The sequence below is a fragment of the Vanessa atalanta genome, chromosome 16 (assembly GCF_905147765.1).
Source record: "Vanessa atalanta chromosome 16, ilVanAtal1.2, whole genome shotgun sequence".
In the NCBI taxonomy this organism is placed as follows: domain Eukaryota; kingdom Metazoa; phylum Arthropoda; class Insecta; order Lepidoptera; family Nymphalidae; genus Vanessa; species Vanessa atalanta.
In genome coordinates this window covers 6385230-6412025 of record NC_061886.1, presented here as the reverse complement: position 1 = coordinate 6412025, position 26796 = coordinate 6385230, and the positions used below count along the sequence as shown (strand labels likewise).

Here is a 26796-nt window from a genome sequence, read left to right as displayed (position 1 = left end):
ATAAAAAAACATATTTATTATAAGTTTCTTACCAAAAAACGTTTATGAAATGTTTACTAGACAAGCGAATGGTCAATTTTCTCTTAAATGTTAACCTAGCCAAATATCATAATAATAATCTGCGTCTATCTTCAAACTGTAACTGTTATGATAATATAGATAGTGAAAAATCAAACAGACAAATCATATCTCTTAATTCTATTAATAGGATATAAATATATATTTATTGAGATAAAATCAAAAGTAACTCGATATTAAACGTTTAACGATTAAAACTGGCAACTTGCCGGTTATATGAATATTGAAAACAAAGTATGGATCGTAAATTTAACTATGAAGTTTATAGGTTTGACTTTACACTGAAAACATTTTAAACTATATTTAACGATGACCTAAATAAATTTATCACAATACCGTATTTAATGAAAATCCAATAACAATTAATATAACAGAACTATATTTTATATTTGCCATATTGTCGTTTTTGGTATTTTTTATATATCTTTTCGTATAATATGAAAGCAACATTGGTTAAAAAAGGTATAATATAAACTTAATTGGCATCCTATTTTATGTAAGCTAAATACATTATAGGTTTAATTTAAGTAAACCTAATTTTCATTAAATTACAAAGTATAATCTGATATAAGAACGTTTTAAAGTTTTGATTTGGTTTTATTTTTGACAGCGCTACAATTTGTTATTTTCTCAAAAGTTAGTCAGCCCTTTAACACCCACTCGTCTTACGTAAGTACGAATATGTGCCATTTCATAGCCGTAGAATTTGGAACGATGAATATCACGCTCTTGGATAAGTTTAATATCACAAATGCAATATGACGCTTCATTTACCTCGATTCCACATATTCGTGGTATTGATTTAAATTTCAATCTATCAAACGTTTTAGTAGCGACGAAATGCAAATTTAAAAGGATTATAATTATAGGAACTAATATATTGTTTGGTTTTAAAAGCATATTTAAAACATATTAATAAATTATATAGGATGTGAAACTTTAACCGCTCTACATTTTATATTACAGTTGGTATAGTATTTAATAAATAACTCCTCTCTGTTCATTGATCTAAAAAACTTGAAGTAAAACTTGAAAAAATACTCAAAAAATACACATATTAAATGCAAACTTTGGGCTTCAATAGCACCCTCTCAGGTAATGTATTTTCAAAAATGTTTTATCGACTGTGTTTAACTTATAAAAATATAAACATCGATCATCGAAGTTCAAAACATCTTCAGAAATGATTATTTTCCGTACAAGCTTCTACACAATAACATCCTCTTAAAGGGTATATTTGCAAAAATACTGTATTGACTATTAATTACTCATAAATAGAAGTTTAAGCACCGAGTTCCATAATTATAATTATCAAAAATTACGAACTTCCCTATAAACTTTCATCCTAAGTTTCACAAAACTTGGGTGATGAATTTTCAAGAATAACTTTAACTCGTAGACATAATAATCATATATCATTAAAATTTATTTTGCTTGTAAATAACTTATTTACTTATATAAAGTAAGCAAACTTAATGTACTGTTTGTTTTCCTCAAGAATAATTCAATAAATTCTTATTTAAATTACTCGTATAAATAACGCAAAAAATCGGTGATTGCCAGTATCACCTCACCTAAAGTACATCAGAAAGTCACGTTCGTGGAACTTTTTATGTAGTCGTGACTTAAATAAATCCGTGACATCACCGACATTTGCTTTCATGACCTACTTTATTTTTTTGTCATTGTTAAGTTTTTGTATTAAGCCGAATTTTTTAAAGAAGGTTTAGACTGTACGAGAAGCGTCCGATGATAAAATTTAAATCTTAAATCAGCACGTTTTTCATCCTTCTAAAAGTTTTAATTCTTTTAAAAGTTGAATTTTCGTTTCGCTTAATTAATACAGACAACACCTCTACTTTTAACAGAATATTTACATCTTGTTAATAATCCACTGCTTTTTTGTTATGGTATATAATTGTCATACTACTATATAATCTTTTGTCGGAATACTATAAAAAAATGTTTTACGTATTCAAGAACAAATAGGATAATAATTTTTAGTCTTATCTTATCTATCTCTTAAGAATTGATTGATTAACTATAAAAAGCCACGAGCCTTAATAAAATTACCCTTGCCTATAGGATCACTTATCTCTGCCCGATAAAACCTTTTTCCTTTATTTGGAAAATAGTTTACAATATACGCATGAAAGGGTCTCGAAAGACTACTAATTCTATAGGAAAACATAAATATAAATTAAATTCAACAAATTTATCTTGTATACAGTATTTTAATTGTAAAGACAATTTTATGGCTCTATCATTCTAAAAGAAAACGTCGAAGACATATGTCCTTTTCGTATAATATAAATAATACGCGAAATATTCCTCCTATAGTCCTGCCAACAATTATTTTAAAGTAATTAACAGAAAATAATGATTATCTTGATTTCGTATTTCTATTTATAAAATGTAAGTGATGCAATGTATTTACTAGGGCGACCTTATTACCTATAGTTTAACTGTCTCTTTGGTCTAGCGGTTAGATATAACCATCTGAAGTATGAACACAGATTCTTGATTCAAAACCAAAAGTTATTGGGTTTTTCTGTCGAAAAATTCTTAAGAACAGCCCGGAGTCCCTAAGTTGGAAGTGCCTCGGAAAGTACGTAAAGCCGTTGATGCTACTCATGAACTCTTTTAGGTCGTATCGGATTTGTTGTCACATTGGATTATGAGAATGAGGGAATAGAGAGTGCACCTTTGTTTGTGTGCAATAAAATATGTCCTGCGTAGTAATTGCCTAGTCTCCCTTGAGATTGGCCTTTAATTGGATTGTCGTGACCGAAATCGGGCAGGAAGAAATCATCTAGTTACAAGAATATTATGCGATATGTTTTTTGTGGTATTCTAATTATCATAATATATGATTAAATGGTCACTTCAACGATGCCAAATACATAATTTGCACTCAAAACCGTTGGACCTTCACCTGAAATCGCTTTGGTATTATCGAAATTCCGTCTCATTACGTTAACGAATCCAGATGCACTATCTGTTATCACTTTCACGGATTATGAATGTGATAACAGATAGTGCACCTGGATTTGTACATACGTACATCTGTCCACTATAATATCTTGGGCGTTGATTACTAATCTATCTATCTATCATATCATAGTGAATATCGGCCATAAAGACATCATCATCCTCATATATAGCTTGGATCTCTCTATATTTATTGACGATTTATATATTATATTATGCTTTTCCTAACGCTAGAGTCTGTAAGTGCGAACAAAAGGCGTTCATCGTACATAAGTAGAAAACACGGTTGTCAACCTAGTTCCGATTCATCTTCATGAGTACTTTAGCTGCTTTTAAAGGGTCATTCATACAAACCATTCACAACTGAGTGACTTCTCCCAGTTGTAGGTAGTTAATATAAACACAGGGAAAAAATATCCCTCTTGGTTTTACCACATCGGGTAAATATTTATGATATTGTGAATAAATATCATACAATACCTCTTCTTTTTAAAATCTATATAAATACAAATTTTCGTCCACGGCTTCGCCAGCGTGTTCGAGACAGTCGTAGATTTTAGGTCTTAAAAAGTATCCTATGTTCTTCTATGAGGTTCAAGATTGCTTCATACCTAATTTCATTGAATTCGTTTTAATGGTTTAGATGTAAAAGCGTAACAGACAAAGTTACTTTCTCATTTATAATATTAGTATATAGTCTATCCCCATTCCAATGGAAGTAGGAAAAATCAAACAAACCTTAGATTTACGTATTTCGTGCGATTTGCTAATACCTCAGCTATATTGTACACTACTAAGAGTTTATTTAACTACTTATTTGTACTTTAATTTTACTAAAAAATTCCAATAACTGTTACGCCGATGTTCAATGCGCCATTTTTTCGCAAATCCATAGTGCATATTATAGATTAATCAAGCTCTCGACCAATGATATCGCGCCAATTTGCTATCAAATGTTGCTTATTTGACTTTTTTCCTCTTATGGATGGAATAGAGTATAGATAAGATATTAAGGCACAGAAGATATCTTTAACATAATATATACTACTGATAATGATGGTGAGTAATGATTATTTTACATAAATTTCTCTAAAATTAAACATTGTAATCACATACATGCTGTATGTATTAATTAAACTAACGACTAATTAAATTATTTATTCAAGGCTTCTGAGGTTCATTAAGAGAAGTATGTATATTTGTATTAAAGGTAAAACGTTGTTAAGGCTTTAGATAAACATTTAATTTATGTTGGTTTCGTCCCACGTCCTCTTGTAAATATTACATAATAAATCGCTGCTACACTAAAATGTATATTTTGATTTAGTGCACTAAAGCTTCGGATTTAAATCGACAGTAAAAATAGATTTACAATATCAGAAACACAAGATTTATTTATGTACACGTTATTTTAAAACATGAAACTTTCGTTTACTTCATAATGCGAGCTAAATATTGTAGATGCAGTTTATATTTTATTTAGCCTGTGTTCTCACTGTTTATATATATGCTAATGGATATACTAATATTATAAATAGGTAAAAATAGTTTTTTCGTATGTAGGGGGTTATCTCCGAAGCTGATGATCCAATTCTGAAAAAAAACATTCTGCTACATTATTCCTGAGTGCTATAGCACTATATCACTATTGCTAAATATATTTATATTATATCATTTTCTGTATTCATAAATTGCACCCATGCGAAGCCGGGGCAGGTTGCTAGCAACATCCTGTAAATGTCCCACTAATGGGCTAAGGCGTAGTCTCCATTATAAGAAGCAGCTTGGGAACCTACTCCACCAAGCTGCTCCAATCCGGGTTGGTGTATAAACGTGGCAAAATTTCATTGAAATTAGACACATTTTTTCCTCGTGATGTTTTCCTTTATAGCCGAACACGTGAATAATTATATTCACAAAATATTGATAATAATTTTAACAATGACTCTACAACTTTTAATTTCTCCTAAACATCGTGATCTTTTTTTTTCATGCACAATAAATAAAATAACGTGATGACCAACATCACGCGTTAAAAATGTTTTAATAGACGAGCCGCATAGTGAGAGTGGTTGCATATTACCTTGATATTCAAATTTCAACATGCAGTAGCTTTATTCTGAGACTGGCAGTATTGATAAAATCTGACGTTGATCTTTTAAATACTCCATTTTATTCCATTCAGGTTGAAATCGTTATATTGTAAACAGAAATAAATATATTTTATTTATTAACATTGAAACAATGTTCCGCAATGTCATATAGCAATACTAAGCCTACTATAATCTAAGCATAAACTCACACTCTATTGATTATATTATCAATAATATATTTAAAGCGAAATGCCCTAGTGGTTAAAACACATTAACCTTAACCGAAGATTCAACCCCGGGCAAGCACCACTGAGTTTTTATATGCCTAATTTATTTCTTGCCTAATTGTGAAATAAAACATTTTAACGGAATCCGATTATGTTTACTTAAAATCGACCCTATTTACCACCTGCAATGGAACATCGTGATGGAATAAACTCTAAGTATAGGAGTATCTGCAGCCTCTGCAGGACAGGAGGCGTTTGCCCAGGAATAGGGAGTTAACATGCTGTCTTTACTTAATATATATTTAACACAGTTTAGTTTATAATTAGTACGCTTGGAAATAAACGAGTAAACGCAACAAGTCAACAAAAAATCAGTTCAAATACAATTGAATCAGTATTTTATTTATACTGATGAAATCATGACAAGTCTTATATACAATGCAAAGTTCATTTATACTTTACACAAATCCTTCCAATTTACTCTAAATATATTTTAAGCTACGAATTCTAAAACGGCTGAAACTAATGGAAGTTCCAGAGTAAACCTACACCGGACCGAGCGGAACGTGACGAAAATGTTAAGCTTAGGGTTCATGACGCTTTAAATTAAATTAAATAAAACCTAAATATATAAAACCTTAATAAAATTAAAGTTGAAACGAACAACCATTCAAAATAAATACAATTTTTAATTTATTCGTTTTTATAATTGTATTAAGTAATTTAATTCATTTTTTATATGTACATTTCTTTTTTTGTTGTATGTTACCAAGAGAAAGAAAATCGAGATATTGTATACTGAGCTTTATAAATAATCTGCCCGGATTGAGGGTAATAATCTCTTATGGAAGGTACTCTGACAATCTAAATTTAAATAATTCAAGTTATGAACGCAATCTCGAAGGAATTAGAGGTAGATTTTACTGGGATCAGTAATAAGAAGACTTTCATACTTAGATAAATATATACTATTATAACAGTCTTTGTCATTACAAATAAATTTAAAATATAGTTTTATGTCCATTCGTTTGAATGAGCAGTAAGCGTCCAAACACAAAACGATTATATTTTTTCTTTATAGTATTTTAACTAACACTAATTTCCCAGTTTATGTTCGTTTTAGCATTTATTTTAAATAAAATTAATGTCCTTCGTCAAATTATTGGTTTAGTTTGTTCCAATGTATAGGTGTATGTGTGTGTGTATGTATATTCGCAATTAACTAACTTATTCCGTACAATTCATTTAAGCCGACGAATATAAATGTCGCCACACATTAGTTTTGTAGATACAGATCGTTAGGTTAAATAATGAGCAATACTGTTGAGCATATATATTAAGCACTAGATCTGTGTTTACTATTCCTCTCGTCCGGAAATCTCGTTATTTGATTGTCCAGCAGCGGAATTTTTAAATGCTGTTATCCACATACATAGCTAACGAACGAACACTTCTATTGCACATGAGTAATAGTAACACTATAAGAAACATTAAGAATCTCGTCTACCTGACCTTTGTATTAACCAAATGTTAAGGGTTTTTTAGTATAAAAAAGGCTTAAGAGTAACTGCGAAGAATTACAGACAAATGGTGTGCCGTTTTTCATGCTGAATTCGACCAGTAGTCTAAGAGGCCTTGAGGGAAACCTTTCTACATTTTTTTAAGCATTCTAACGTAAACAAAAAGCATTACATCAAATATTATTTTAGATGTAATTGAATGTAATGAAATATACTACGCTTGAATATTTATGAATTCTTTAATTGAATTTAGGGGGAGTCTATTGTCTCTAATCTTTGTCTCGTGTCGAAAAGATAATGAAGAGCTTAAAAACATAAATTCCATTTATTAATAATTAACGTAACTTCACTCTTCGGTAAAATCATTCTCGATCAATAAATCAAAAACTTTTTGATTGATTTTCATTTATTTTGGAAAGGTAGATGAGCAAATGGACTAATAAATAAAAATCATTTGTAAGATGTCATGTCGCTATTTGCATTTTTTCTCATTCAGGCGGTAAACTAACTAGTGAATGAACCTAGAAAATTCTACACATAGCCCTACCAACTTTTGTATCCTATATATACATAGATTTTAATAATATTAGATGAAAACCACAACGTTGAATTTTCATTAACATGAAACGTAACATAATTAAGGATAAAACCGAGACGCGTTTCAGTTATATCATTAAAGTACGTTCAATATAATTAATATTCATTGATTATTTATTTTTGACAGGCAACCCACGTAACAAATGTGCCCTTCAACCCGGCCACAGTCTCATGGACTGGATTCGACTCGGTAACTCTGGAAAAGACCTCACAGGAGTTGGGGGTCGTATCCGACCAGTCACTCCCGCCGAACTCGCTACACACAACACAGAAAGTAAATATTTTATTATAAATATCGATGTCAAATGTTTGTTTGTGGTTTTACCCATTTCATAAATAGATAAAGTATCAAGTTTTTACTCATTTAATGTTTATTTAAAATTCGAAACAAGATAATGATAAACTTATTCATAAAATATGTAAAACTGAAATAATAGGACAACTAAAAGCAACAATACATTTATTGTATAGTATGTGTGTTCCTCATTATTTTATTTTATTTTCAGAAGACGCATGGTTAGCAATACGAGGACGCGTTTACAATATTACATATTATCTACCTTACCATCCCGGAGGTATAATTTAAGACTAACCATAAATATTCTGAATTGTATAAGTAATAATTAAAGTTATGATTAATGAAATAATTATCTTTAGGATCTGACGAACTTATGAGAGGCGCTGGTATTGACGCAACGGAGCTTTTCGATAAAGTACATCCGTGGGTCAATTACGATTCACTTCTAGCAAAGTGCTTGGTGGGACCTCTTCGTTTCGATCGACCGGACGGTGACGAACTCTTTGACATTTCAAATCCATCACCGAAATCCGACCGGCTCAGAGAACCGTCTAAAGCTCAGGAATTAGTAAGGAAATCGATGGAAAACTTAGCAAACTGCATAACACCCGTTAGAAAAAAAATAACCGCTAAAAGCGAGGAAAACGTCAAAGGAAGTCCTCCCAGCAAAATAATGCAGAGTTTAATACAGTCGAGCGATTTGCCTGTGTCTATAAGCCGAAGGGCGGCGTCGAGTCCACTGAAATCTGCAGACCAGTCAAAAGACTCGCCGCCTTCATTGCGCTTTGATTGGATCCAAACGTCGACAAAGCTAACTATCTCGGTATATACGGGACTTTTAAGTAATCCCGGCGGTTGTGCGAGGATTTCAGAAGGTGCTTTGTTCATAGATGTCGCGACTAATGGATGGCTACGAACATTAAAGTTAGTGCCCGAAGAAGCTATAAAGGAACCTTTGCAGATAAGAGTGTTTTCTGAAAGCGGTAAAATAGAGGTAAATGTAAACAATATACGTTATACATTAAATATTCTATTTAATTATTAGAAAAAATAATATTTGTGATTCAAATTCTGTCTAAACAATGATGATGTTTTAAATCATAATGTTAAATTATAGAAATGATTTCAGGTTACAGTGCTAAAGACTACACATAAAGTCTGGAAGAACATAGGCGAGACAATTTTCAGTTCAGCGACTCATATATCCTCGCCTCGTACACTTGAATGTAGAGTGATGCACGTAGAACGGATCTCGCACGACACAACCCTACTAGCACTGGCACCTAAATCTGGGCCGGTCGTAGTGCCATTGGGTCACCATGTGCGAGTACACCATAAAATTAACGGTAACAAACTGAACATTTTTATAATCCAGGCTAAATAAATAGCCTAGGTAACAAGTTAAGCCTTAGTGATACTATTTATTTTTTGTAAATATTGCAAGCAACGACATGATTTGTGGTAGTATTTTTAATATTTTGATAAAGTGTATTTTATATAATTGTATTAGTAATTCATGAAAAACTAAAAATTATTTTAGTTTTTCATGAATTACTAATAAAATTTCATCTATCGCATCAGCCTAATTATTAAATTAGGCTGATGCGATAGAATTTAATACTTTATTTCTGAAATAGCAACAGTAAGTTTCTCGTGTATACTGAGATCACGTAAACTTTGTATTAAATGTTAACTCGTCGCTTGATAGATTGCATCGCCCGATATCATCAATCAAATCATTCCCCTTAGCCTTTACATACATGTACTCTTTAGCGTGTGATGGGTGACTAAAAATTTTACTCTTTTTTTTTTCTTCTAATAATAACGTGCGTTCATTAGGTTCTGAATACGAATTAAATAATTATTAGGTACAACTTATTGTATTCTCATTATTGTTATATAGATAAGGAGTGTATCCGTTCTTACACGCCCGTGGGTGACAGTTGGGACCACTTCGGGAATGAATACAGCGCTATGAAGTTGGCAGTCAAACGTTATAATACCGGGGCTCTCTCTCCTTATCTAACAACCCTGAAAATTGGAGACTCGGTCACACTCTCGGGACCTTATGGGAACTTTCAATTACAAAAGGTATGAATATAAAAAAATATTTCGCTAAGAAATTAAAAAATATATACATTTATTTATAATATCGTAGAATCGAAGACGTATCGGAATGGCGACATTAAGTTGATGATCAATCTTTTATGTATATTATGTCGTATCATTTTTATGAAAAATTTAATACCAATGTACGGGGTGACGATAATGCCGCAGGGGATTGACTCGAAAACGTTCTACATCATTGTCGCGTATTTTGTAGAATTCGAGGTAAATAACGTTAAGCTCTACTTCAAAATAATATAAAGGTAATATAAAGATGTTCATTGTTACTTACAAGGTTTCCTAAATTGGTATTTTGAGTGATATAGATAATTCTGATGAATCTTTACGCTTCATATTCCGAATTTAATTCTGAAAAGGAAAAGGATAATTAACGACCAAAGTCAACGACCTATCCAACAGAGCTTGAAAAAAACGGTCTCGGAAGCACGCTCCATTCTAATCTTCCTGATGGTTAATGTCCAGTAAATTATCTTTGGAGATGTCTTGAAATAGGAGATTTTTTTTTTTAAATACGTATTAATTATATAAAAAAATACTTTTTAAAATATTTAGGGTAAATCTATATATTAATGAGGAACATTGAACATTTTTGTATTTCTATTTAAATTGACATCATTCGTGATTGTATTTGCTAACACAGATGTACAAAATACAATGATCGAATTTAATTAATAAAATGTAAGCTAATTTCCATCAAGGACGATTCTAATACTTTTTTGGTAAGTATTATAAATAATTGTTTATATACAACACTTTTACTACACGTAAAACAAATATATAATAAAATTGATTATTAATTACAAATCGACAAATGTAATGAATTTTAAATAAATTTCAAATTTTTTTTTAAAATATATATACAAAGTACAAATTATGAATAGTTAACTAGTAGTTAGTATCTTTGTGCTTACAATTTATACACGAACCAACGTCTCACCGCAAAGCTGTTAACGTCAAAGCGATTGTATATCTTCCTAACTACTTCTAGAATAGAGTATCTATTAAGGGGTTCGTGTTTAAAATACGCAGCACATTTAAGAAGCAAAAATTAAATGTTTGTAGGAATTTGTATAATGTAAATATGATATTTACTTGGTCGTAGGGCTTTATGCAAGCCACCCAGGTGGCTACCACTCATATTTTACCCGCCAAACAGCGAAACTTAGCATTGTTGTATTCCGGCTTAAGGGCGAATGCACGAGTGTACAGGGGACACAACATCTTAGTTTGGTAGTATTGGCGATCTAAGAACGGTTAAAATGTCTTACGGTACCAACGCCTATAGGCAGTGTTGACCACTACTATCAGGTGGTCCATTTACGTCTGTTTTTTTTTTTAAATATATATAAAAAAAAACTTATTTTCAAATTAGAATCAATTTTAAGAGTCCGTATCAGTTAAAAGTATTTAATAGAAATGTTTCAAAAGTGATTGGAGCTTGCCCGCCAACAAGATTGGTTCTGACTGAGTAGAGTAAAGCCGGATATATCCTAAAAGCCGACTGAGGCTTTTATTGTCAACATCCATCAATCGGGTGCGTGAACGCCTCAGTCGTTTAGCTTTATTATACTGAAAACAGCCAGTAATGTGGTAAGCGATTGATAATTATGTTGTTTTTTTCTAGCTGAAGCGAGTAAAAATCTTATATTTAATAGCGGCAGGTACGGGCATCACGCCAATGTTGGGGTTATTAAGATTCATGCTAGCGAGATCAAATCCGAGATGGTGAGTAAATATTATGTTTTTGTTTTCGTATTATTTGTTTACTATTTAATCAGAATCTACTTTTATGTTTGAGCAGAAATAATACGTAAGGGTATTTGGATAATATTATATTTATAAATTGCTTATGGAAGAAAAATCTATTTAAGAAGTGATTTCGACATTACTCGAATTTGTCTAATTTATTGGCAATAAATGTTAATTATATAGTTATGTAATTGTGTTAATTGGAGTATATATAGAGCAAAAAAGTATAAATAAATTTATCCATTATTTTTTAAAATATTGTGATATTAATAATAGACAAATTATTATCAACCAAGGCTACTTTCCATGACTAACCATCTGCGGAGCAGCTATTATAGCATACGACACACACTAACACAGATGCACTTCAAAGCCAACATCCTAAAATTGGGATGCTATTGAGAATTTTGAGCGGAATCTCCCGGCCAACCCCGCTCCTCCTTCTCTTTCTTCTTCAAGACTATGACAGCTACATCAGTGAAAGGAGACTTGAATCACATACGTGATATTACACAACGAACGCTTACGCCATGAGGTTGCACGCATGATCAATCTGTACCTAAACAAGAATGAGACAGTCAGAAACAATCCCTATGTTTATATGACGTTTACAATGTATATATATTAAATTTATATATCACATGAGATCTTGTAGGTTTGTAAATTTACAATAGTAGTTTTGCCATAAACTTGACACACGTACACCTTGACGACATTACGTATTGTGTGCATAAAGTAAGCTTATTAATATTGTCATCTCGTTTCCACTCTTGCTGATCAAAAACGTGCTCTCATAATGAAATAGTCGGTATAGTAAATATATGTACAGCTAATAAGTAGGGGTCGGCGCGTCCAATAATTTAGAACACGTAGGTACTTATATCATAATTGAAAATTCGGGCAAACGCCGCTGAGTTTTTATCTCTTAGAGCTAACCTATATTGATTAAAATTCTGCCTCATTGATTGCCTTTGCCCAAAAGTGGACTGTTTTTGTAATATTTAAAGTATAAAATAAGAGTAAAGAATATTTTGACATATAATCATTTGTTATAGTGAACGGATAAATCTACTATTCTTCAACAAAACGGAAGAGGATATTCTGTTTAAGAATAAGTTCGAAGACATAGCGAGGCAAGACGAGAGGTAAACAAAAAAAAAACAATGTAACGCTTTTAAATTAAAAAAACAAACGTTTCATCACATCAATAACTAATTCAGAAAGACATTTTTATTCATTTATAATTCATGTCAAGTGTATAATTAATTGGATTTTTTAATCGTATTATTGTGCGAATGAAAATATTAACAAACCAAAAAGCAAGATACAGTGCGGCCATACTTTATATGGTAAATAAATTCAATGCATCTTTTCTTTAGATTGAAAATAGAACACGTTTTATCAAACGCCAGTTGTTCGTGGAAAGGACAAAAAGGTCGAATAAGCAGTAAAGTTCTTTCGGAAATCCTGGATGAAAAAGCCCTCTCCACAGAAGATACGCCACATTTCGCTTGCTTGTGTGGTCCTACGGAATTCACGCACACTAGTCTCGACTTGCTAAAGAAACTTGGAATGAAAGAGAATGATATACATGCTTTTATAGGATAAGTGTAAATAAACAGACGTTGGATGTATGTGTCATGTTAGAATGTTTACTTACATGTGCAAATATTTCAAACCGATATTGTTAACATTTGTCTATCAAAACAATTTTAAATTTCCTCGGAAACGTCCGTTACAATATTGTTTATTTTGTTATTATTGTTAATTTTATTCATCATCGTAGCGTTTGTGTTTATGGCTTTGTTTTTTTGTTGAATTTTTTTTGCGTTTATAATTTTTAGAGTTTAAGTAATTAAATGGACATTATTTAAATTTAAAAAAAAATGATAGTTGTGTATTTTTAATTATATAAAGACGAAAACTCACAGAAAAGCAGAATTAATTTAAATCAACACACATAATAAGATTTTAAATTAACATGGTTATTTTTATTACTATAAGTATTTGAAACGGGATATTTACCATGTTTTTTATTTGGTGGAGCTCGATATTTCGACATTATCTACGAATGTCTTGTTCACGAGACAAAAAACATGGTCAATAGCCCGTTGAAATGCTTATAGTAATAACACACATAATATTACTATAATAATTTATATTCATAACTTATTACTCTCCTATGAGTTTATAAATATATTATAGTATAGCCTATTTCAACCAAAGAAAGAATAAAGTTAAACAAATGATTAATTTACGTGTTCCGTACAGTTTACTAATAGCTAAGCTATATTATACCACCAACAGTTTTTGATGAATATATTTTTATTTATAAAACAAGACTACGTAACTACTTATATTCAATCTAATTTTACTACTAAATTTACGTTTCGTCAACGTTTAAAACGTCATTTTTTCGAAAATCCATGATTTCAATTCGATGTCAAATATTTTTTATGGCTATTATCCCTGGCTGTGGTTGGAATAGGCTATAGATGTAAGAAGGTCTAAAAACCGTTTCCATGTACATAATTTAAGCGATTATAAAAGATAAATTCTAAAAAATAACACGTAATGACATATATATAGTGTAAATCCGTATTTTCAATAGTCTGTATTTAATAAGTAAGTATGGGTCGAATTGCTGTTTATAGATGTGAGTCTCAATTCTGCTCGTCACGCTGAGTACAAATAATAGATATACCATTAGTTCATAGAACCGATAAGCAATTACCTTAATTAATATAAGAAGACAAATTGTAAAAAACAATTAATAATATCGTCCCATGAGTGAGACATTTTTAATAATAATTAAAAGTAACATAATAAATAACACCAAGTCAATATAAGTGAATGATTATGTTAATCTTTCCTTAATAGTTCTAATTTTAAAAAACTTATATAAATATACCTTTATTAAATTTTAACTAATGACTAATTAATTTTGAATTCATAAATTATTCTTTTACGATTATGAAAATAATTGAAAATTATAAAAAAAACATTGCTAATAAAGTTTTTAAAAAGCCAATTCCTAATAAAGTAACAAAACAGATAAAATAAAGATTTAAAAGCCATCCAACATTTATTTATTTTGCCTGTAAATAATGTTTATTTCTGTTTTATTGTGACGTGTATTCTAGTGGTCTCAATAAAAAAATTAACTAATAATGACGAAAAAAAAGTTTTTACATATATTTTTGAAATTTTGGTCACACCTTTAATTTATTTTTATATTTTATATGTTACCACTATTTTCATTTTTTATTTTTTTTTATGATAAAATAAACATAATAAAATGTCCAAGATCTTTAGAAAATAAAATAAAAGTGTGATAAACTAGTTTTACTAGAAAGGCTATGTATTTCATTATTGTTGGTTCTAGCAATAATGGCTAGTGTAGATGATATATGTATTTAGAAAATGGTCACAAATAGGAGTTACTATTTTAATCCATCCACATTTCCATAAAATTTTAATATATCATTAATAATGTGATTAAACCTATAAAAATTAAATAAATATTAAAACTCTTTAAATTAATAAAATTTTAAAACATATTTCCAGTCAAATATTATCATTCAAATTTAAATAAATAGGGCTTCTCACATTCTCGTTCCTTTAAGTTAATACTTAAAGGAAAGAGAATGTGATATGTCAACACAGCAACTATTAAGTTGCTGTGTTGACATATCACAATCTTAGTGTTTTTAACGTACCTACTTGGTTTTATCGTTATTAAATAAACATATTAGATATACATATATAGTCATTATTAAGTTTATATTATTAAAAAAAGAATGATTTATCTTAAAAAAAAAATAGCTGTTTTCTAGATTCAAATGAAATACCCACCATTTATTGGCTGATAGTTAATTTCAAAAATAAATAATTATGCAATGAGTGTTAATTAGCCGATTTTTTTTTTGTAATAAATAATGATTAAAGTGCCTACATTCCAAGTGAAATGATTACTTTAAGGTAAGATGGGTTTTGGTATTGTTTTAATTTTTTCTGAAATATAACATTAATGAAGAATCGTTTTTTATTTTCCCATTAATATCCGAAAAAAACAATCGATCCCGTTATCCGAAAAAAAACAGAGATGGATTTAGAGATCTGAAGGCCATAGATCATCAAAGAAGTGGACGCCTCTAATTATTTCTTCAATTTATGTAAATTGAAGAACTTTTAAGCGGATTATTAAATTTATTATTGCTAATCATATGAAATTATGTTAACTTCTTATCAATATTTTATATTATTCTTTACAAAATATATATCTACAGTACAAAACAAAAATTATACATAGGCTCCGGTGCACTTTATTTTGTAAAAAAAATCATTACGCATTTCCCCACAAAAAAAACCTGTTCGGTTTGGACTCACCCTCCAAACCGAAATAAGCCAATGTAATTACAGGTTACAATATTAGTTCCCAAGGTTGGTTGGTGGCGTATTGCTGTTGTTAATATTTTATTAAATGTAAAAAAAGGCACGGGCAACTGTGAGCCCGTGGATGTTGTACATTAAATACAAAAAAAAAAATATTACAATGTCTATAGGCGGTGGTGGCGACAACTTAACATCGGTTGGCACATATGCCCGTCCGCCAACCTAGTTGAAAAAATATATGCATCTTTCTATATATAATATGCTTATATATATATGAGAGGCGTATATTATATGAGAGTATGTGTAGCGACAGAAGAACATGCAGATTAATTGGGTAAGGCAAAACTTTGAAGTAATTAGGTAAACAATGTCTTAAAAGTAACTTTATACGTGTAAATATAATAAAAACAAAGCAAATAAAAAAGGACAGACCAAATGTTGAAGAAAAAAATGACCTTATAGCCTTAATATTTTATCAAACAAAAGTTTAAACAAGTATATATTTTATTAGCTTAGTAACTAAGGACATAACATAACATTTCCTTAGCGAGAATTTAAAATAAATGAATACAGTGTAGGAAAATAACTTCGATAGCGTTGCTAACGGTACTTAAAGTTGACGTCATTCGACGTCTTTTACCAAAAGGACTCATCCTAACAGCATTTGGAACGGATAATACGTAATAATGTTACGTCCCATGATACTTCCATCGTCACCCTTTTTGTTATAACAGTATGGAAATGATCCAATTCTCGGTTAAAGTATTTTCATTGACGTGAAAATATATTTTTTTTTTATTTGATGTTATATCCGAACGTGATTTTCACTTTTTAAACGTGTATTCATTTGATTTGTTTTGTTTCTGTTCATGTCATTCCTTCTATTTAATAGGTCCTACGTCTTCTGTTAGTCTGTTTCGTCCTAGTGACGACTGTTATGACAAAGATTAGAATTAAGTAGTTATTTTGAGTACACCCTTCTAATTTCGGACCATTATGTGCTAAGATCTATGTTTACAGTGTCTTACTTCCTTTAAATCAATGTTGACTCTATGGATTAATTTTTCTAACTCATCATCATTTTTTGCTGTCTAAATTAATATGCCACCCTCGATGTGCTTCCAATTTGAATTAATTTACTCATAGTTATCTATAGATATATTATGATCTATTTAGTTGTTGAACAAGCAAAGAGGTAATATCTCAGTACGTTAAAAATCCATGTCTGTTAAAAGTTGTGTATGTTAAAATTGTGTAAGTAGTAAATGAATGTATATGAAACAAACACATAAAAATAAATAAATCATAATGAGTATATATAACATTCAAAACAAAAGAAGAAAAAAACACGACGAGCTACAACTCCCACGAAGGTCTGCTGATGTTTAGTAAATAAGAAAAACCGCCACACCTAACTAAAACAAAAAAGTGATAAAAGTTTATTTTTACATTTATTCCAAATTTTTTTTTTTTTTGACTAACTATGTGAGAGAAGTCTGGACCGCTAATTACAAAGTAGTTATTTACAAAAAAATATCTGCAGATATCCTTATAATAAAACGAAAGCGTTTCTTTCATCCGGGATAGATATTTGTCGCATTGTGTTGCTGCTGCCTATTTTGGCATACATGTATCCGAAGAGGCACTCCCTTGCTTTGTACAATAATACAAAATTATATAAACTTAGCTATGAAAGTTTATAGGATTATACTTAATTCAATTATTGTTAAAAATAAAACAACAGACTCGTAAGGAACATTATATTACAACAAAACATAATATTTTACACAATCCATCAAAAGTAAATGCTTGTCATCTTCCAGCACCTTTGGTACCAGAATTACACACCACATATCACAAATAAAAAAAACTTAAGATTTTTAAGCAAAAGCGAATTAAAATGCAGAGAAATATATTAAAAAATTAACAAGGTGCCCAAAACCGTTATCATTCTGCTAAATACACGTTTCATTGAAATAAATCCAAAATTAACCGAATAAATTAAGTTTAAATTTAGAACTCGCAAAAGGCTACGGAATACATATTAAAAACAAAACTATATTTTTAAATAATTACACACCATTGAATCTATATATGTATTTAATTTAACGATCTGATACATAAAAAAACAATCAGTGTTGATATGTATAAGGTTTTTAAATAATATTAATATAAACCAAATTAAACTTAATGCAATCTCGACACTCTTATATGAATTCTAAATAATGTTATCAGTACTGGTGTAGTTAACTAAGAACATATCCTTGTAAACATAACTATAGCTTGTCATTATTCTTGCAAGATAAAGTTCTATTTAAGAATGAACAATTTAGTATTTCTACAAAAAAAATTAACAATTATTCGACAGTCGATGTAAAATGTTTTTGGATTTATCATTCAATACATAAAAATCCCATCCTTAATAAAAATAAGCTATATATCGTATACTTTTGAAGACAATAACGTCTTAAAAAGGACCGTTTTGCGCAAGAAAAAACTCAAACATTAATTAAAATATTTCATGTAATAACCAACATATCACAAGTATTTGAAAATGGAACACCATTTTTAAATAACCCCAATTTTTTATTTAAATAATAACATTAATAAAATCTTAAAAAAACTAGTATTTATTATGCATGTTTTACTCTTATGCAGAAATTTTAAGAAATTTAGACTTTGATTGTTACTAAGCTAAAATTACATGCTACAAAAACAATCTTGTTTTGCTGGAGATCTAAAACTCAAGTTAGTTAAAAACTTACTATAATAATAATCATTAATCATAATTCATAACTACAATTTTTACAATCGTCCGATATTTTTTTTCCTAACATAATATGAAATATAATGATCGAATGTTGAAAGCCCATTTAAAAACGATTTTAATATTAATATATATTTAAATAACAATTATCCTTTATACCAAGACTTCTAAATTATATTTCAATAACGGGCGGCTCTCTTACCATAAGTAAACGGCATAATTATTTTTATCTGTTTGGTAATCTTAAGTAAAAATAATAGAAAATCAAAAGCACTTGATTGGTAAATGCGTAAGGGGTTGTATCGTTTTGACCTGCGATTGGTACATTCAGTCGACTTTTTTATAATTATCCAATATTATGCACGCCTTAATTCCCACTAACCAATCATAATCGTGTACACGCTATCTTACCGGCATCTGCTTGTAACCGGGGATACCTTTGCGAGTGCTTTGGTGTTAAAAACTCTCACTGGGCAAAGTTAGTTAGAAAAACCATAAACCTACGCGTAAAGCGATAACTAGAGAGACAGATAATATTTTCCAAACAATGTCCCTACGATAAATATTTTCATCATACCAAAATATATTTTCTTAAAATTTTTAAAACGGTTCGATTGCCTTCGATATAATCAATATAATTTTGGTATTTGTGGAACATTCATTATGACGCCTTGATAAAATCATATTTAAAAATCAGTTTCATTTTACATCCGAAATAACTCGATGGTAAGGTTTATAACAATTTGTCATAAATGGTTATTTGTAGAAAGAAAAACATAAAATATAAATAAATGAAATAGACTTTTACGCTCCTAATATGAATAAGATTTTAATAAACAACTAATTTTGTAATCGCATCTCAATCCATCAGTATTCTTTAATGAATCAACTTACACTATACAGACTTATAAGTAACTTATACAACATATTTTCATAAACAGACATTAATTTATGATGACTTCATATTTATGTTGTCTACGACTCATTAACATTTCTGTAAATTAGATACCGATAGCATATTAATTAAAATGTCTATGCGTTAATATCATTGACAAAAAGCACATCGCGGTCTTTGAGACCGACGTCTTTTAAGTTTGATGTTCCTCGAGTTATGACACGTTTTGGAAAATTGGTCGTGATTTCAAATTCTTCTGGAGCTTGTGAGTTACTGAACACGAAATCGTACAAATCCTGAAAGTGAGAATTAATAAACCATATACTAAATATAACATTTAATGAAAAACAAATATATATCAGCCTATTATTTTTAATTTAATATCTATATATTTTAACTCTTTAGTTTAGTTTTAGTTGCACTACTAAATTATTGTATCATTCTATGAAAGGAAATAATTCTTTATTAAAATAATATGAAGAATGCATATTCTTGAGAGACAATTTTTTTTACAGAATATTATTGACTATAATAAATAAAAGACGTACCTGTGTGGTATGAGAGAAAAGAAAACGCCGAGTGAGTCTTTCTCCTCCAGGGAGTCGTATGAGTAACACAACGACATCAGCACCAGGCAACGGTTCCACTGGCAAATTGGCTGCCATTTCTTCACGAGCTGCTATTACCTAGAAATAAATATAATAATAAAATCATCACTAATTATTTTTACATTTTATTATCAATACAAGGCAAGTAACCTTTCAAGGAGTTAATAAAATATATACATATATAGTAAACTATGTTATGGTAAGTGATAAGTGCTAATACTCACCAAAAACTCGCACTAATTACACAGATGCCCTTGCACAAAGTACAACAACAACTAATTAAATGACGACCAATGACGATACTAAATAAATAAAAATCTCATACCATCGGTATCATACATAGCCCATAAGAGACCATCAATGGTTAGATGAGTTTATGGAACTATAAGACGATTACTATTAACGATTAACTTTGATTGCACTTTAGATCATTATCAGCTGCGCACGAGTTTGTAAATTGGCATGAAAATTATAATAGACGTCGGCGAGACCGGCCTTACCTGCAGGCGGCGCTGCTCCTCCTGCAGCTGGCGGTGCAGCGTGTCGCGCTGCAGCTGGTCGCGCGCGGCGCGGTCGGCGGCGCGGCGCCGCTCCTTCTCCTGGTCGGCGGCGAGCGACTCCGCGTACGCCTCGTCCTGCGCCGCGCGCAGTCGCGCCGTCACCTCGCGCTCCACTCTGGAACGCATTGCATTGTAGACGCGAGATTTACTCCTCGCTACACTACTCTAATCGACTCCATTGCGTATAACTGATCTGAAGGCTAAATACTTTTATACTTTAAATCTGGTATAGATTTTGTTATGTTTAATTAAATGAAAACTCTTATGATTTAAATCAATATATCATCAACTTGGTAGTGTTACACTTATTTATATAAAACTTCAAACCTGTCAGCCCGAGCAGCGGCGAGATGAGGTTCATTCTCTGTGACCACCCTCTGCAGTCTCACTAACAACTGCTGCGGTGCGCAGGCACCCTCACTCCGTGCTACCACTGTCATGCGATGTTCGCGCACGCACACCACACACAGCAGTGGGTATCTTCGACCTCCCACCGATTGTGCCACCCGCCACCCTTCCGATGTATCAATAGAACATCCCCAAAAGAGACCATGAGTATTTATGTATTGGATCACTTCTGGATCTGATAGTGTTGTCCTAGAAAAAAAAAACATTTTTTAGCAAGTTTCCTCACAGTCTATTGCTTCACTACAATTTTAACACATAGATTTCTCTATAAAGTTACAAAAATATTTACAAACGAACAAACAAATTTAATCATGCTTAATAAAATTAGTAGAGATATATGATACAAAATTAATTGAAATATTGCATAAATATTTTACCAGTGTTCTATTATAGTTTTTGTGACTTGTTAACTTTTTGTTGCAGGAAGAAAGTTAAAGGTTCCAAATTCCAAATAAATGTACAATATATGATTTTAAAAAAAATATGGCATTTCTTTACATAGAAGGCTATATTTCAGGCTATGGTACATAAGAATGCTCTTAGTAAAATGTTATATATGAGTTAGTATTGATTTATATGCAATGATAAGGTTTATTGCATATAAATTTATCAAAAATGGTTTTGATTAATTTAGTCTAAATGGACTTAGCAGTTAATCAATCACTAAAATTTGGCCAATTCTTGATTGACAACTTCCATTGAAATTATTCAACGAGTGTGTCTATGAGTGAAAGAAATTATAGAATTTTTGCAAACTTTTCGTGATGTCAGAATATAATTATTGACAATAATTTAAATGCTTGTTTTTATTCATTATTAGTTTAATACATCTTATAAACTAAAACTTAGTGTATGGTATTACCTGCAAAAGTTTTGTGTCTCTGTAGCTGATTCTGAGTGGAGGTACACAATAAGAAATCTCAATTCATTTTTAGCATCGTTTAGTGCTTGTGCATATGTGCCCTGATAGAACACAGGGTGTGGGTTATATCTTGATGTATAGGTGTTTATGAAAGTCATCACATCTCCGAGTGGGTCTGTTACCACTAGAAAAATAAATATAAAGAATGTTAATTTTTATTATCAAAATACAAAATGATTTTAATGTAAAACAACAGCAAAAATTTTTACTTTAACTTAATGAAAACTTTGAATATGAATTATTAGCATTATAAGGCTATAATAAATGTCAATTAAAAATAGTACTAACTCTAAATTAAATTTTGTACTTACATCTTCTTTCATCATTTCTCACAAAACTTAAAAGCAAGTTCAATACAGAGGATATTGTACTATAACACATTGATACAACTAAGTTGACAACATAGCGGAGTAGTCCTCTCACTCCGATGGGACCTTCTGGAGTCTCATCTGTAAATACTTGCTGAGCTATGTGGTCATGTACGACTGGAGGCGCCCTTGCTTCCGTCGCAAATACAGAAGGTCGACCTTCTCGTATATTAAGTTGTTCTTGTATTGCTACCTAAAAAATTTCAGTCTTTTCTTAATAAAATAATATCTATTTATCGTAAAAAACTTTCGAAATATCATAATAATAAAAATAAAAACAAAGTTACTGTTTTATGGATACATGAGAAACTTGCAATTGTATGGAACTGAGTCTATACCTCTAAGTCCCATTGATGTCTTTGCAAAACATCTCTGCATATTGACATATCCTCGATTCCTGTTAAATCTTGAAACTGTAGAATTTTATCAGTTTGTTCTTGGGTCAAACCCAGTGCATTGTCTTCTAGATCCATTGCTATAACTTTTAGTAAGATATTAGCAATAGAATAAATATATATAAAGTATCACGTAGCTCTACATAAATGTGCTTATAAACAAAAATAACACAAAAATAATGTTGAGAAAATGGTTAGAATAAAATGTTTTTCTCAATAAAATGCCTCGGTACACATTATCTAGGTAACAGAAGTTGACATGTCATGCATGACATGTCATTCGTAATTAACTTTTTTAATAAATGGTAATACTGAAAATATCAATTCAAAGATTATTATTAATATTCAAAGCTTCACTAAAAATTATATGGCTTATAAAGAATTTTCTTACTTCTAATAATTGTAATTTTTAATTACTTTTTAATAATAATCATTAATGGTTACTGAATACTTATTTCTGATATATTGACCTTAAATTGGCTTTTTATTTATTTTATATTTTTTATTGTATTTGTTCATATGTATGTTGTCTAAACACCACAATAAAAATATTAAATGTTCGGACAATGGCAATCAAGCCTAGTTAAGAAGAATATATCTTTTAAGGTAATATAACTTCATTTGTTTTCCATTTTTTATTTATATTTATAACCAGATGGGCATATGACTCCACTCCACTTGATGGAGTTGGTAACTGGTAGTAGAGTCCAACTCCAAACACGACGGCATTACAGTCAGGGAGAATGAACTGCACTAATCGCCCTCGCCTCTTTTCCATTTCTTGGTTTAACTGAGACTTATTTAAAAAATACCATTAATGTATGTATATCCCACCTATATTAAAAATCCATATTTTCTGTCTTTAGAAAAGAAAGTGATGATGATGGCGATTATGACTACTCTGAGAATTATGCTAAATACCGGCCCTAATTTTGGATTGAGTATCTAATATGTATTCTAGAATAATTAGCAGTTAAATATTACAACTTATGTATGTCATAAAGATATTTAATTATTATTGGAATAAATTATACCTATCTTTTAGTTAGAAATAATAACAGTTAAATTTTGAAAAATATTTAATTGCACGTAATCATGATTCCTTCTGATCCTTTACTGGCATATTCGCCTCTCCTTCCGTTGTTATTGGAGTCGGTGCAGTTTCTTCAGGTTCTGGTAAAACTGATGGATCTTCATGAGGATTTTGGTACAGATATTGAGCCTGATAAAAATGAATTTGTTAATTGTTCTCCATGTGCTTATTATGGTGTTAGTATTAAAATTAATGTTAAGGGTTATATACATAACCCTTAAAATATACATATATATTTTACCTCTAATTGATAAAGTTCAGGAGCAACATTAAATAAGCTTTCAACAAAATCCTCATAAAAAATATTTCCATCGCCACGAACATTTGCATCTCGTAATAACTCTCGAGTCTCTGCTTCACTGTATACATCTGCATGAGTTGTTACTATAACTTTAATGTCATCTGTCTCCAAAAAATTTCGTTTTTCGGTGTCGAATACCTATTCAAAATAAATGAACAATTAATGATTAATAGAGATAACTACATAAATTCGTTTAATATAATTTACAAAATGATTATACACAGTCATAATAAAAAAAGTTTTCAATTAGCGGCCGATCTCCTCGCACGATGTTTGCATCTTTGTTGCATAATTATACCTACGATTATAAAAAAAGTTCACAAACATTAATTAATGCAAATTTGTAATATTTTCATGAATAAGATAATATACGCAAAGCTCATGTTGGTTGATTTGTATTCATTAATAATTATTACTAAACAATAAAGACTTGGGGCTACAGTCTTTTTTTAGCTTGTATATAATTTATGGACCAGCGAATTACATATACGTACCTTATTTCAATCGAAGAAGGAATAAAGATAAACAAACGTTAGACTTACTTAACTTATACAAAAAGTGCTTGATTAATATATATTTGTTTATAATACGAGAGTATTCCGTTTAATTACTTATAAGTATCCACCTTAATTTTACTTTAAAAATCCCGATAATAGCTTCGTTAACATTCAATAACCCTTTATTCGCGAATCCATGAAATGAATATGAAATAATAATATTTCATATTCATTTCATTTTTATTTATTCCTCTTGTGTTTGCAATTATAGGTAAGTAGCAGCTCCAAATGTTCCAATGTTGGACTAGACCACATCTCCTCATCGGGGCTAAGTTTAAAGCGTATTTCACAACAACAGAGAACATGAACTTGGATTTTTGAAAATCTATCGTAATGAATATCATTAACTCTAAAGACTGTCTAACTGTTAGAATTATGGTTGAAGATCCAAGAGTAAAATTATTTAGTAAAATATAATCTTTGTTTATATAAATCGTATTTTACGATCAACAAAGTTGCGAGTTTGGATTAGAAAGTGTTCTTATTTCAGTTATTTATAAACTTTTTCTTTATTGATATGAGATACCTTAAATGCTAGTTTAAGCTCATGTTTAATGTCAGGCATTAAAATCCATTTATCTAGCATATATATGAATTGATCCTTTGTAATCATTCTTATAATTCCGGCTTTTAATTTTTCTACTTCATTCATAATTTCTGCATAACTTGGATAATGAAAATCACGCCTATGAAATCTATAAAATTAACAATCACTTATGAATCAAAATTGGTTTTATTATTGTGATTTTTATTGGAACTAATCTATACTATACTTTTTGAGGTCCAAAAAATCTTTTATTTTTTCAACAGTTATTACATTTATTGGTTCTCCATTATCAATAATTAATAGAGGCTTTGAATTGTCGTCGAACCATTCAATTATTTCAGACAATTGCTCTTCAGTGAACCGTGGTGTCATATTCTGTAAGGGATTAAAAACATCAAAAACTGCCATTTTTATTGGTAAAATAATAATAAACTAACAAATTTTAAAAATTATTGTATTGTCTAATGTCTCACGATAGCAGATAATAAAATTATTCACAGACACTTGAAAATTGAAATAATCTGAAAGAGTTTGTATTAGGGTTTGATGTATGTACATATAAAAAATTAAAAAATTCTTACTGTTATCTTTTATTTTTCCTTTTCCTTCCTTATTTTCCATATCTAACGCGTTCGAATATATTTTTTTAATATTTTCTACCCTTCCGTATGGCTACCACTATGCACGCTGGCGGTTTAGCTAAACTATCAATATCGGACACGCAGTATTTTCATATTTTTTTCTTTTTATGATGAATCATTAAAAGGGCAAGTATTTAGTATTTTTTTATTTTCTTATCATCTACTTTTCAAAATCCAATAGATCGTGGCAACTGTCGAATAAATCCCCGTTTAGCATCGTAGACTCATTATTTTCATTTTTAAAAACGAGTTGTTATATTTAAATTATTGAAGCTTCTTTCGGGATGTTGACAAAGGAGTATTTTTATTTTTTTATAATATAGGCAAACGAGCGAGCACCGCCCCGTACGAAATATTAACAATTCCATACATACATAGCCAATGCAAGTTATTTTCCTCGTGTCTGTATTACACTCATCCTTCAAACTTTATTGTTGTTGTTGTTGTTGTCTTATTAACAAAAATTTGAAAATTACTAACTGGCAAATCATGGGCTTATAAAAATCACTACACAAGTACACAGCTTAGTCTAGGAAACAGTATTACAATGATTGCTTCCAGATTGAATTCGTCATTCATAATTAAAATGGGAAATATGGTAAATTAAGTTATATTATATAATTACTCATTATTTTATTAAATTGTAATCTTTAGCAACA

The 26796-nt window shown here is 30.2% G+C and overlaps 3 protein-coding genes across 5 annotated transcripts in view; 1 reads left to right on the top strand and 2 right to left on the bottom strand.

Moving 5' to 3' along the window:
• LOC125069668 (cytochrome b5 reductase 4) overlaps positions 1-13469 on the top strand; it is a 61962-nt gene extending 48493 nt beyond the window's left edge. For all 3 annotated transcript variants that reach the window (XM_047679190.1, XM_047679188.1, XM_047679189.1), the window contains 8 exons: positions 7634-7780; positions 8013-8081; positions 8164-8798; positions 8934-9150; positions 9708-9895; positions 11556-11656; positions 12736-12825; positions 13060-13469. In XM_047679190.1, the coding sequence (XP_047535146.1) occupies positions 7634-7780; positions 8013-8081; positions 8164-8798; positions 8934-9150; positions 9708-9895; positions 11556-11656; positions 12736-12825; positions 13060-13288 (1676 nt within the window). In that variant the 3' untranslated portion in view covers positions 13289-13469. The remainder of the gene's footprint in view (positions 1-7633; positions 7781-8012; positions 8082-8163; positions 8799-8933; positions 9151-9707; positions 9896-11555; positions 11657-12735; positions 12826-13059) is intronic.
• Positions 13470-17821: 4352 nt separating this feature from the next.
• Positions 17822-23260, bottom strand: LOC125070009 (FAS-associated factor 2). Its single transcript, XM_047679674.1, has 7 exons — positions 22942-23260; positions 22547-22796; positions 22176-22359; positions 21233-21502; positions 20846-21020; positions 20286-20423; positions 17822-20033 (listed from the first exon to the last, which is right to left on the bottom strand). Exons 1-7 carry the CDS (start codon positions 23074-23076, stop codon positions 19875-19877), a joined length of 1311 nt encoding a protein of 436 aa, XP_047535630.1. The 5' UTR covers positions 23077-23260; the 3' UTR covers positions 17822-19874.
• Positions 23261-24091: 831 nt separating this feature from the next.
• On the bottom strand, positions 24092-25904 carry LOC125070113 (calmodulin-like). The gene is made up of 4 exons (XM_047679814.1): positions 25723-25904; positions 25476-25644; positions 24333-24530; positions 24092-24220 (listed from the first exon to the last, which is right to left on the bottom strand). Exons 1-4 carry the CDS (start codon positions 25902-25904, stop codon positions 24092-24094), a joined length of 678 nt encoding a protein of 225 aa, XP_047535770.1.
• Positions 25905-26796: the final 892 nt, after the last annotated feature.